The sequence below is a fragment of the Chiloscyllium plagiosum genome, unplaced genomic scaffold (assembly GCF_037043375.1).
Source record: "Chiloscyllium plagiosum isolate Xiang-an unplaced genomic scaffold, Cpla_swu_hap1 HiC_scaffold_26, whole genome shotgun sequence".
NCBI lineage: Eukaryota > Metazoa > Chordata > Chondrichthyes > Orectolobiformes > Hemiscylliidae > Chiloscyllium > Chiloscyllium plagiosum.
In genome coordinates, this window is record NW_028270164.1 from 14,776,573 (window position 1) to 14,790,826 (window position 14,254).

The 14,254-nt window shown below is 44.5% G+C and overlaps 1 protein-coding gene across 5 annotated transcripts in view; it reads right to left on the reverse strand.

Moving 5' to 3' along the window:
* The window catches only part of LOC122563090 (AMP deaminase 2-like), a 186,116-nt gene that overhangs the window by 64,583 nt on the left and 107,279 nt on the right, over nucleotides 1-14,254 (reverse strand). For all 5 annotated transcript variants that reach the window (XR_006315480.2, XM_043716506.2, XM_043716505.2 and 2 more), the window contains exon 3: nucleotides 1,760-1,890. Coding sequence is in view for 4 of the 5 variants with exons in the window: in XM_043716506.2 (XP_043572441.1) it covers nucleotides 1,760-1,890 (131 nt within the window). In the remaining variant the exon portion in view is untranslated. The remainder of the gene's footprint in view (nucleotides 1-1,759; nucleotides 1,891-14,254) is intronic.

Genomic DNA, 14,254 nt, shown 5'->3' on the forward strand with positions numbered 1-14,254 from the left:
TTACTTTAACTCGTCATCTTGTGCAATAATATTTGACCAATAAATATGATTATCACATTCAGCAATCCACTGCTGGGTAACACTGGTCAAACCACCATAAGATTTAATCACATCCATGATGGGATTTTCAACTCGCATTCCATTGTTGACAAGTGCACAACTCCTCTTCCAATTAATCAGTTAGTACTTTTCTTCAGAAAAGCCTGATGGATTATACAAAGTAAACTGATTTATAATTTCTCACAATGGTGAGGTCAAATTTGGTCAGTCTTTTCTCTTCCATTTTATGTTAATAACTGGTCACTGAACGGATGATGGTATTACACACTCAAAATTTATAGCTATTTCTAAGTGAGAACTTCTTTAATTGCTTAACTTTTATTCAAAGGGTACCTGAAGATCCAATAAATATCAACATAATTTAAAAAATTCTTTCAGAAAAATAAAACTAGAATTAATTAAGTCCAATCAACTTGGGCAGCACAGTGGTTAGCACTGCTGCCTCACAGCGCCAGAGACCTAGGTTCAATTCCCGCCTCAGGCGACTGACTGTGTGGAGTTTGCACGTTCTCCCAGTGTCTGCGTGGGTTTCCTCCGGGTGCTCCGGTTTCCTCCCACAGTCCAAAGATGTGCAGGTCAGGTGAATTGGCCATGCTAAATTGCCAGTAGTGTTAGGTAAGGGGTAAATGCAGGGGTATGGGTGGGTTGCGCTTCGGCGGGTCGGTGTGGACTTGTTGGGCCGAAGGGCCTGTTTCCACACTGTAATGTAATCTAATCTAAACTGTTATAATTATGATCTAGAAGATGTCAAGCAAACTGGTATTGAATATTACACACATTTCTCCACTCTGTTTTAATTCCAATCTCTAACTGTTGCAACATGTACAGTTTTCACAGCGATCTTGCTGACTGGATTTAGTTAGCTGGCAAACAATGTGGTTAAGTGTAAGGTAACCTACTATGGCAGCAAAACCACAAGAGATGATTACTAGTTGAATGTCTGTAAATTCAGAAAAGGGAAACATTCAAGTGATACCTGGGTGCCTCGCACACTATGTGCAAACAGATGCAGCAGGTTGTAAAGATGGCAAACTGTACATTGGCCTGGATTCAAGTACAGGAAGAAGGAGGTTCAGCTGCCATTGTACAGAGTATTGGTGAGCACACGCCTGGAATATTGTTTGGAGTTTTGGTCTCTTTATCTGAGGAAGGATGTTTTTAATACAGGCAGAGTGCAGCCACAATTTAACAAATTGATTCCTCGGACAGCACGACTGACATATGGGTAGAGATTGAATCAATTTGGATTGTATTCCATGGTGCTTAGAAGAAAGGAGGTGGGGCGGGGAGAGCTATAAAATTCTAACAGGACTAGACAGTTAGATACAGGAAGGAAGGATGTTCACTGATGGTGGGAGAGTCCAGAACCAAGGATCATAGCTGAAGGATAAAGGGTAAACCTTTTAGGACTGAGATGAGGATAAATTGCTTTTTCAAGGAAGTGGTAGATATGGCTCTTGTGGCTGAAAGGGATCAAATGATATGGGGGAGGGGGGGGGGGATTAGGCTCAATGATCAGCCATGACCATACTGAATGGCAAAGCAAGCTTGAGGGGTTGAATGGCCTACTATTTGCACCTATGTTCAATGGCACATACTGCAAAATAAATATAAGTAATGTTCTTGCTGTTTACATCATTTGATGGAGCAAATTATTGAAAAGGCATGCCACCTGGAGTTGGACAGCAATTCAGTTTACCTCACATCCTGACTGATCTGGCGTTCCAAACGTTGCCGTCTCTCCTCCAGCTGTTCGATTGGACTCTCCTCTGGAAATTCGTAAGGAGCAGTCCTCATATCACTCTCTGTCAGTGATCGGGTGAACAGCTCCTAAAGCAATAAGTAAATAAATATAAAATAAGGAACAGTTCAAAATAACTCTCAGATGCCATTCAGTTGGAAACAACAGCAATTATTTATAGAGAGAAGAAAGGTTTGGATGTTGCTCATACTGCACGCACATCTGAATGATCATAGAATAGGCTTAGTGCAGTATTAAGAGTGTGTTGCTGGAAAAGCACAGGTCAGGCAGCATCTGAGGAGCAGGATAATCAACGTTTCGGGCATAAGCCCTTTATTATGAATGAGGCTTGTGGGCTGGGGTGGAGAGATAAATGGGAGGGGGGGGGGGGAGAAGAAGGTAGCGGAGAAAGCAGGGGTGGGGGGGGGGGGGGGGGGAAGAAGGTAGCGGAGAAAGCAATAAAGCAATAGGTGGATGAAGGTGAGGGAGAAGGTGACAGATGGGGTGGGTATGATGGACAGGTCCGAAGGGCGGTGCCGAGTTGGAGGTTTGGGACTGGGATAATGTTGAGGGGGGGATCAGGTGGCAAAGGTTTGGCGGTGGAGGAAGCCCAGGATCTGCATGTTCTTGACTGAGTGGTAGGGGGGAGTTGAAGTGTTCAGCCATGGGGCAGTGGGGTTGATGGGTGCGGGTGTCCCAGAAGTGTTCTCTGAAATGATCCGCAAGGAAGTGTCCTGTCTCCCAGATGTTGAGGAGACCACACCGGATGCAACGGACGCAGGAGATGACATTGGTAGAGGTACAGGTAAATTTCTGATGGATGCAGAAGGATTCCTTGAGGCCTTGGACAGAGGTGTGGGGTGCAAGCTGGTGGGATGTGTGGACCTGATGAGGGAGTCACAGAGGGAAGTGTCTCTCTGGAACGCTGATAGAGGTAGGGAGGGAAATATAGCTTTGGTGGTGGGGTCCATTTGGAGGTGGCAGAGGATGATGCGATGTATGCGGAGGTTGGTGGGGTGGAAGGTGAGGACTGGGGGTTCTGTCCTTATTGCATTGGGACTGGTGGGGTTCAAGGATGGTGGTGCGTGAAGTGGAGGAGATGTGCTGGTGGGCATCATCAACCACATGAGAAGGGAAGGTGCAATCATGGAAGCAGGAGGCCCTCTGGGACTTTGAGATGGAATTGGTTATTGTGGGAACAGATGCAGCAGAGGCGGAGGAATTAGGAATAAGGGATGGCACTTTTACAGGAGGTAGGGTGGGAGGAGGTGTAGTCTAAGTAGCTGTGGGAGTTGGTAGGCTTATAGTAGATGTCTGTGGTTCGTCAGTCACCGGAGACGGTGGTGGAGAGGTTCAGGAAGGGAAGGGTCCAGGTGAATTTGAGGTCAGGGTGGAAGGTGTTGGTAAAGTTGATGAACTGTGCAACCTCCTCGTGGGAGCATGAGGCGGCGCTGATACAGTCTTCGATGTAGCGGAGGAACAGGTGGAGGGTGGTGCCGGTGTAACTCCGGAAGATGGACTGTTCCACGTATCCAACGAACAGGCAGGCATAGCTGGGACCCACGCAGATGCCCATGGCTATCCCTTTGGTTTGGAGGAAGTGGGAGGATTGGAAGGAGAAGTTGTTGAGGGTGAGGACCAATTCAGCCAGGCAAATGAGGGTGTCAGTGGAAGGGTCCTGGTTGGGACGGCGAGAGAGGAAGAAACAGAGGGCTTGGAGACCTTCGTCATGGCGGATCAATGTGTACAGGGACTGGATGTCCATATGTAGCTGAGGTATTGGGGGCAGGAGAAACGAAAATCTTGAAGGAGGTGAAGGGTGTGGTGCGCACTGACTTCTACACCACTGAAGTCAGGCACCAACTTGAAGACACCTCCTCCTACTGCCCCCTTGATCACAACCTCACCTCCAAATCACCAAACCGTCATCTCCCAAACTATTTGCAACTTCATCTGCTCTGGCGATCTCCCACCCACAGCCTCCAACCTCATTGTCCACGAACCCCACACTGCCCAATTCTACCCCCTTCCTAAGATTCACAAACCTGACCATTGTCTCAGTCTGTGCCTGTCCCACTGAACCCATCTCTTCCTACCTCAATACCATCCTGTTCCCCTTAGTCCAGAAACTCCCCTCTTACATCGTGGTTACAACGGCACCACCCCCCACCTGTTCCTCCGCTACATCGAAGACTATGATCGGTGCTGCCTCGTGCTCCCACAAGGAGATTGAGCAGTTCATCAACTTTACGAACACCTTACACCCAGACCTCAACTTCACCTGGACCAACTTGGACACCTCCCTCCCCTTCTGGACCTCTTCATCACTGTCTTCGGTGACCGACTAACCAGAGACATCTACTTCAAGCCCGACTCCCACAGCTACCCAGACTACATCTCCTCCCATCCTACCATTCCTTATTCCCAAATCTTCCGCCTCCACCACATCTGTTCCCATGATGACCAATTCCACCTCAAAGTCCCAGATGGCCTTCTTCCATGATCATAACTTCCCTTCCCATGTGGTTAACAATGCCCTCCAGCGCATCTCCTCCACTTCACCACTGCCCTTAAACACCACCCCTTCCAACGCAACAAGTACAGGACCCCCCAGTCCTCACCTTCCACCCCACCAACCTCCATCATCCTCCACCGCCTCCAAACGGACCCCATCACCGAAGATATTTTTCCCTCCCTACCTCTATCAGCGTTCCAGAGAGACAACTCCCTCCGCGACTTCCTCATCAGGTCCACACATCCCATCAGCCCGCACCCCACACCTGGCACCTTTCCCTGCCACCGCAAGATGTGCAAAACCTGCATGCATACCACTCCCCTCACCTCCGTCTGAGGCCCCAAGGAATCCTTCCACATCCGTCAGAAATCTACCTTACCTCTTCCAATGTCATCCACTGCACACATTGCACCTGGTGTAGTCTCCTCTACATTGGGGAGACAGGGCACCTTCTTGCAGATCGCTTCAAAGAACATCTCAGACACCCGCACCCATCAACCCCACCGAACAATTCAGCTCCCTCCAGCACTCAGTCAAGGACATGCAGATCCTGGGCTTCCTCCACCACCAAACCATTGCCAAACCGCTACCTTGGGACCTGTAGCCACACAGGATAAATGTGGACTTCAACAGCTTCCTCATTTCCCCTCCCCCCACATTATCCCAGTTCCAAACCTCAAATCAGCACCGCCCTCCGGACCCGTCCATCACTCCCCCCCCCCCGACCTATCAACCTCTTCCTCACCTTCATTCACCTATCGCTTTCTCAGCTACCTTCCCCCCAACCCCCTCCCATGTATCGCTCAGTCCCAGCCCACAAGTCTCATTCATGATGAAGGGCTTATGCCTGAAACGTCAATTATCCTGCTCCTCAGATGCTGTCTGACCTGCTGTGCTTTCCCAGCAACACACTCTTGACTCTGATCTCCAGCATCTGCAGTCCTTACTTTCTCCTTAGTGCAGTATTAACTTTGTTGAAATTGTTGAACTTCAGTTTAGGGAAAGTGTTGCATTCATTATGAAGCAAGAACTTTAAACTGCTTTACAATAAGAGCCAAAGTTTGCACCAGAAAAACAAGTTTGAGAAGAACAGGAGAAGTGAAGTGATGAGGCAAGAAAGGTAAATAGTCAAGTTTGGTTTTAAAATAATTGCGGGATGATAGAAAGAATAATGGAGTTTAGAAATACAGAAATCAAAAAGTGGTACTTTCACCATAATACAATGTAGACCAATAAGCATACTTTCTGACAGCATATTTCAATTGTATTTATAACAGTCATTTGGTAGTAAAGACCTGGAGTATTGAAACATTTGTTGAAACATTTTGTCTTGCACTTATCAAGATATAAGAATATCAATGCAAACGGGAACAATATTTTCTACTGTATGAGAAGGGTGCTGATTGTTGACAATTGGATTCCAATTGATAGAGGTGAGACCATGGAGACCAATTAGATAATGACTGGACAGTTAACTACCAAGTATTCAAAGCAATCCTGAGAGGTAACTTCTAACCTGATCAGCTCATTGTGCTAGTGGCTGTCACTATCTATTCACAAGGTGCCCAGTCTAACACAGAATTCCCTGGTGAGTAACGTATCTCAAACATTTAAGTGACACGTGAAGCAAACTCTCTCATGCTACTAATATACAGTAGCAACACAAGTGATGCTCACATCTAACCATATTACAGAGGTGGTGGTGCTGGATGTCTTGAAATACATAAAAGTGGATAAATTCCCAGGACCTGATCAGGTGTACCCTAAAACTCTATGGGAAGCTAGGGAAGTGATTGCTGGGCCTCTTGCTGAGATATTTGTATCATCGATAGTCACAGGTGAGGTGCCAGAAGACTGGAGGTTGGCTAACGTGGTGCCACTGTTTAAGAAGGGTGGAAAGGACTAGCCAGGGAACTATAGGCCAGTGAGCCTGACGTCGGTGGTGGGCAAGTTGTTGGAGGGAATCCTGAGGGACAGGATGTACATGTATTTGGAATGGCAAGGACTCATTAGGGATAGTCAACATGGCTTTGTGCGTGGGAAATCATGCCTCACAAACTTGATTTAGTTTTTTGAAAAAGTAACAAAGAGGATTGATGAGGGCAGAGCGATAGATGTGATCTATATGGACTTCAGTAAGGCGTTCGACAAGGTTCCCCATGGGAGACTGGTTTGCAAGGTTAGATTTCATGCAATACAGGTAGAACTCGCCATTTGGATACAGAACTGGCTCAAAGGTGGAAAACAGAGGGTGGTGGTGGAGGGTTGTTTTTCAGACAGGAGGACTGTGACCAGTGGAGTGCCACAAGGATTGGTGCTGGGCCCACTGCTTTTCTTCATTTATATAAGTGATTTGGATGTGAGCATAAGAGGTGTAGTTAGTAAGTTTGCTGATGACACCAAAATTGGAGGTGTAATGGACAGCGAAGATTTCCACAGGATCTTGATCAAATGGGCCAATTGGTTGAGCAGCGGCAGATGGAGTGTAATTTAGATAAATGCAAGGTGCTACATTTTGGGAAAGCAAATCTTAGCAGGACTTATACACTTAATGGCAAGGTCCTAGAGAGTGTTACTGAACAAAGACCTTGGAGTGCAGGTTCATAGCTCCTTGAAAGTGGAGTCGCAGGCAGATAGGATAATGAAGGTATTTGATATGCTTTCCTTTATTGGTCAGAGTATTGAGTACAGGAGTTGGAAGGTCACATTGCGGCTGTACAGGACATTGATTAGGTCACTGTTGGAATATTGAGTGCAATTCTGGTCTCCTTCCTATCGGAAAGATGTTGTGAAACTTGAAAGGGTTCAGAAAAGATTTACAAGGATGTTGCCAGGGTTGGAGGATTTGAGCTATAGAGCTTAAAAATGTGTTGCTGGAAAAGCACCAATTTTTAAGCTCTGATCTCCAGCATCTGCAGTTCTCACTTTCTTTTAGCGGATTTGAGCTATAGGGTCTGTTTTCCCTGGAGCATCAGAGGCTGAGGGGTGACCTTATAGAGGTTTATAAAATCATGATGGGCACGGATAGGGTAAATAGACAAAGTCTTTTCCCTGGGGTCAGGGAGTCCAGAACTAGAGGGCATAGGTTTAGGGTGAGAGGGGAAAGATATAAAAGAGACCTAAGGGGCAACCTTTTCATGCAGAGGATGGTATGTGTATGGAATGAGCTGCCAGAGGAAGTGGTGGTTGCAACATTTAAAAGGCATCTGGATGGGTATATGAACAGGAAGGGTTTGGAGGGATATGGGCTGGGTATTGGCAGGTGGGACTAGATTGGGTTGGGATATCTGGTCAGCATGGACGAGTCTGACTGAAGAGTCTGTTTCTGTGCTATATATCTCTATGACTATGACTATGACTCTAATAGGATACTGCCTAAAAGAGTTTCTGCATAGCACTCAAAAAGTAATGTAATATATCATCATCAGTACCAATGTGATTCTAGGTATATAGGTTAACATCCCAGAGACTGGTGGAATGTATCAGACAGCATGTCATTTCAGCTATTCACACACAAGTGCTGATCATAACCTATGATCCCATTTCTTGAAAAACTTATCGGTGTCCAACACCACATGCAATTGACAAAATTTGTTAAATAATCCCAAGTGCTAAGAATTGAATGGACAAAAAATTTAAGGATGGTTAGTCATGTTCACAGTGTGGTGCTTGTCACATTCTGGAGGTTACATATTTTAATACATAAAGGGATTGTTCTTGGTTCTGTTTCTAGTATTTACCTTGAAGTATTTATCTTCTAACAAAACTAAATGGGGATAAGTAATGCAGAAGCAGTAGAGATTTAGAGAAAATATAGTAGCGATGTCGAGCTGGCTGTCAGCTACGTGCCCAATGTCACAATGAAGTTAAAGAAGACATGTATATGAGACATAAGGAGTGCTAATGCCATGGATGATTTGACAATCAACATGAGAAATTTAAAATTTGAGGCATTCATTAACGAGGAGTCCATATACAGTAGCAACCATAGGCGAGAAGGTTGAACAGGATTTGGTTTAATTTAGGATGTAAATAGCTTAAATGTATAAATGGATGAGCTTAAATCTATAATATCAGGGAATGGAAGATTAGCCAGGGTGACACTGGAATCATAAAATTCAGTGGCTTGGATTATTGATAGATTCCAAACTAGTTGGTGGGCTCAAAATCAAAACTCCTCTTTGTCTTTGCAGAAAGAGTTTATTGATTTTGTTGGTCTTACCCCTCTTATTCCACATCCAATGTCAAAAGATGCTTCCTATACAAGCTCAGACAATAAATAACCTATTTCTTCTTGACTTTAAACAAAGATATTCACAACTATCATGATTAACCAGATAATAGCATAGATGCAGGTTTCAAAGTAGTCATGCCAAGGGTGGAGTTGGGTGATGATATGGAAGTCGGTATACATGGTCTGAGCAAAGGCATTAATACATACAGAGGAAACTCGATTATCCGGTATTCTATTAATCGAACTTCAGATCATCCAAACAAGACCGCAAGGTCCCGATGCATGGCTAAATATGTTATCCGGCATCGATTAACCAAACAAAATACTTTCTGCTCGTGTCCTTTGGATAGTCGAGTTTCCTCTGTAACTGGAAGGTCAATAACCAAGATTGTGAATACAGTCTGCTTTGGCTTTGAACTATTACCCACTTAAAACGGTTGGACTTGATGGACGGGGAAGAGATTTACAGCATGGATCAAAGACAAATGGTTTTGGATCTCTTAATATTTACTTCAAAATGTTTTTTTTGCTCATTGACTACTGGATCTTAGAAAAGCAGTCAGGCATTTAGAAACAATGGATGAAACCACAGATGGTGGTGAGGTACAGGTGGGTGTTGTCAGCATGTGGAAAGCACTCAAAACACATGGGAACAGTTTCAAATTTGCTTCCAAAATGCCAGGGAAATTCAGTCATGGAGGGGCAATCATTCAAAGTCACCTTCCTGGTTAGAATGGACAAGCTCGGAGGAGTTGCTCCTCCAATCACATGCTAGTTCACTTCCATGCATGCTACTGATAAGAATCTGAGAGCAAGTCTGAGATTGGAAGAACAGAGTGAGTAAGAAAGAAAGGAAATTAAGCGAATAAGCCACCTTTTGCCACTGAGGGCTATTCATGGGGAGAAGCCTTGAGCCACTTGGTGCGTGGAAGGGAGACTTTTGCCACTGCTGGGGAGAAGCCTTTTGCGACCAAGGGGGTTGACTGTCGTGAAGTTCTATCTGACAGGAGGCTGCAGGGTTGAGGGTGCTGCAAGGGAAGAGGAGAAATGGTGTTAGCTGCCATGTGGAAGGGGGTACATGCTGCACCATGGAGGGGGTAGCATGGCAGGAGGATACGAGGGAATGAGTGGAATGGAGGAGGTTGCAAGTGGTGGGAGAAGAGGGAGGCTGCAAAAAGACAGGACAGCTTAAAAACCTGTCAACAAAGGAATACTCAGCTAACCAGCCAGGAGAACAAGTAGTCAACAAGGTCATGAAACCCTTGCAACTGAATATGGAATCTCCAGCTTAAGGGTTGCTTATGGAGGCTACTACCTAGAGGAAAGAATACAGTGACTACCCCTGTATAATACAGTTGTTGCCAATTGGTAAGTTTAAATTTGAAATTGAGATCTGAGATGCAGTAAAACGGTAGTAACTACCTGGGTAAATTTTCTGGCTTTGCACATAAACCAATAAAAATACATCAGTTGCGACCTCACTTGTCTGTGGAAGTTGTGATGCGGAGGTGCCAGTGTTGGATTGCAGTGGACGAAGTCAGAAGACTAATGATACCAGGTCATAGTCCAACAGGTTTATTTGAAATCACAAGTTTCTGGACTGCTGCTCCTTCGTCAGGTGACATAATTTGAAGCAGCAGCAGCACTCCAAGAGCTTGTGATTTCAAATAAACCCATTGGACAATAACCTGGTGTCGTGTGACTTCTGACTTTGTGGAAGATGTGCTTTACGGTGATGGCCTCAAGTAACGGTCATTATTTTAAGGAAAAGCTTTTGATCTAACTCATATCGGTTATGTTGCACCAATTTAAACACTATGGTGTTGAAGGAATTAATGTTTTCCTTGCATGTTGTGGCTTTAACTCTAACGGAAGGTTGATCATTGAGTATATAAATTCTTCTAATTCTACTTGCATGGATCCAAATACCCGAAATGTCAGAACAAATACAGAAGGTATTTGTTCTGACATTTCTGACTGCATCACCTAACAAGTATATGAGTTAGTGGAAATGAAAGTGGAGCTCCTGACAACTAAACGGTAGCATTCAAAAAGATATCAGAACGCTCAAAACAAAGAAAAAGATTTTGTGGAAACACATGCTGGATTTTAAGATGATACCAGCATGTAATTGAGAATTAGGAGGGAATCATGAATATAAAACTTTCTGGTACACCAGAGAGAATGGCACAAGAGTGGGAAAAAAAGCCATTCTAGGAGATTCTCTAGCCACAACTGAATAGATAAGAAAGGACTTTGATAAGAACCTTTTTTGGTACTTTGGTAGATGCAAGAAATCTAACTGGAATTCCAAAAAATTTTGTGGGCGGCATGGTGGCACAGTGGTTAGCACTGCTGCCTCACAGCGCCAGAGACCCGGGTTCAATTCCCGCCTCAGGCGACTGACTGTGTGGAGTTTGCACGTTCTCCCCGTGTCTGCGTGGGTTTCCTCCGGGTGCTCTGGTTTCCTCCCACAGTCCAAAGATGTGCAGGGTCAGGTGAATTGGCCATGCTAAATTGCCCGTATGTTAGATAAGGGGTAAATGTAGGGGTATGGGTGGGTTACGCAGTACTCAAATATGAAAAATCTTAAGATAAACAGATCTAGGTTTTACCATTCATGAACAAAAACCAACATTAATCAGCTTCTAATTGCCAGAGAATTAGTCCTGAAAAAAATAAACAAAGTGAAGCAGGCACTCAGTAAAGCATATGCTTCCCCACTGTGCTGCATTAGATTAGATTACTTACAATGTGGAAACAGGTCCTTCGGCCCAACAAGTCCACACCGACCCGCCGAAGCGCACCCACCCAGACCCATTCCCCTACACCTAACACTACGGCCAATTCACCTGACCTGCACATATTTGGACTGTGGAAGGAAACCAGAGCACCCGGAGGAAACCCACACAGACACGGGGAGAATGTGCAAACTCCACACAGGCACTCGCCTGAGGTGGGAATTGAACCCGGGTCTCTGGCTATGTGAGGCATCAGTGCTAACCACTTGCCACCGTGCCGCCCACAAATAACATGCATTTGATCAAAGATTATTATAATTATGCAGTTATAGAGTCATATCGGTCCACAGCATGGAAACAGACCTTTTGGCATAATTTGTCCATGCCGCCAGTTTTTACAATTTAAACTAGTCCCATTTGCCTGTGTTTGGTCCAATTCCCTCTATATCATGTGCCTGTCTAAATGTTTCTTAAAATGATGAAACTGGATTTGCTTCCGCCACAACCTCTGGCAGCCCGTTTCAGACACTCACCACTGAAAAAATTGCCCCTCTGGACCCTTTTGTATTTCTTCCCTCTCACCTTAAACCGATGCCCTCTAATTTTAGACTCTCCCACCTTGGGAAGGCCGTTAGCTAACTAACTATCTTATCTCATGATTTTACAGGCCCCTATAAAAGGTCACACCTCAGTCTCTTATGCTCCTGGGGAAAAACGTCTCAGCCAATCCAACCCCTCCTTATAACTCAAACCTTTCAGTGCAGGTAGCATTCTAATAAATCTTTTCTGCATTTCTTGTTAAATAATATCCTTTCTACAATAGAGCGACCAGACCTGCACACAGCCATCCAGATGTGGCCTCAGCTGGAACAAGACGTCCCAACTCATATATTCAATGCTCTGACTAATGAAACAAGCATGCCAAAAGCCTTCTGCACCACCCTGTCCACCTGTGACTCCACGAACAAGGAGCTATAAATCCATACCCCAGATGTCTTTTTTCCCTCTAACACATGGCAGGACCCTACCATTGACTGTATGGGTGAATGATCCAAGAGCAAAGATCAAAGATCAATACAGCAGGCCTTTTGGCCTACCCAGACTGCACCAACACGATGCCTTCTAAACTAAAAACCTTTTGCCACTACACAGTCTGTGACCCTCTATTCCCTACCTATTCATATATCTGTCAAGATGCTTCTTGCATGTTGCTAATGTAACCACCTCCAATAGCAGCACATTCCAGACATTTACCAGCCTCTCAAGAAAATTGTCTCTCATATCTCCTTTAAACAATCACCTTACCTTAAGCCTATGTCCTCTAGTAATTAACATTTCTACCCTTGGGAAAACAATTCTGACTATCCATGCCTCTCAATTTAGTAAACTTCTATCATGTCACCCCTCAGCCTCTGGCATTCAACTGAAAACAAATTAAGTTTGTTCAATCTCTGCTCACAGCTAATACCCTCCAAACCAGGCAACGTCCTGGTAAACCTTTTCTGTATCTTTTCCAAAGCCTCCACATCCTTCTGGTAACATGGCAACCAGAATTGTACACAATATTCCAAATGTGGCCGAAATAAAGTTGTGTGCAACTACAACATGGTTTGCCAATTTTTATACTCTGTGCCCTGACCGATGAAGACAAGCGTGTTATTTGCCTTCTTGACCACTTATCCATTTGTGTTGCCACTTTCAGGGAAGTGTGCACTTACCTGTAAGCCAAGATCCTTCTGTATGATGATGCTATTAAGGGTTCTGCCATTCTGTATATACTTGCCGCCCCCCCCCACCCCCTCTATTAGATCTTCCAAAATGTCTTTGTCCAGATTATCTGCCATTTCTCCACCCAAGTCTCCAGCACATCTACATCCTTCACTATCCTCTGGAAATCCTCCTCACTGTCCATAGCTCCTGCAATCTTCCTAATCAAGTCATCTACATTCTCCTCCAAATCATTTAAAAAAATTACAAACAATAAGAGTCCCAGCCCTGATCCCTATGGAAAACCATTGGTCACAAATCACCAGTCAGAAAAAGCATCCTTCCACTGCTACCATCAGCTTGCCATGAGGGACCTTCTCAAAGACCTTGCTAAACTCCAGAAAGACAACATCTACTGATCTGCCCTCAATCAACTTTGTCTGCCTTAAAAAAAACTCAATCACATTTGCGAAATACAGCCTTCATCGCACAAAGTCATGCTGCAGATAATGAATATGTCTATATTTTTCCCAAAACGTAAGAAAGTCCAACCCTATGAATCTTCTCCAATAATTACTCTACCACTGATGTAAGGCTCACCAGTATACAATTTTCTGGATTATCCCTGTTTCCCTTCTTAAAAACAAGTGGAACAACCCTAGTCCCCTGAGATCTCTTCTTTGACTAAAAAGGATACAAAGGTCCCAGCAATCCCCGTACCTGCCTCCCTCAACATTCTGGGATAGATCCTATCTTTAAAAGCTTTTCAAAACATCCAACACTCTTTTTATACTGACAAGCCAGAGAAGATCAACAGATTGAGACTCACCATCCACCAGATCCTTCTCCTTTGTGAATACCAATGCAAAGTATTCGTTAAGAACCTCACCCACTTCCTCCAACTCCACGCCTAAATTCCTTCCTTTATCCTTGAGTGGACATGCCCTTTCCTTTATATTTATATAAAAACAACTCGGGAGTTTCTTTAATCATGTTTGCCAAAGACCCCTTTTAGCCCTCTTAATTCCTTGCTTGAATTCTTCCCTGCTATCTTTGTATTCTTCAAGGGCTCTGTCTGTCTTCAGTTTCCTAAACCTTTGTAAGCCTCCTTTTCCTTTTTGGCTAAGCTCTCACTTTCTCTTGTCATCCAGGCTTCCCGAACTTTCCCATCCTCATCCTTCATTTTCACAGGAACATGCTGTCCTGAACTCCAATTAACTGGCTATTAAGTTTCCCACATGCCAGATGTGATTTTA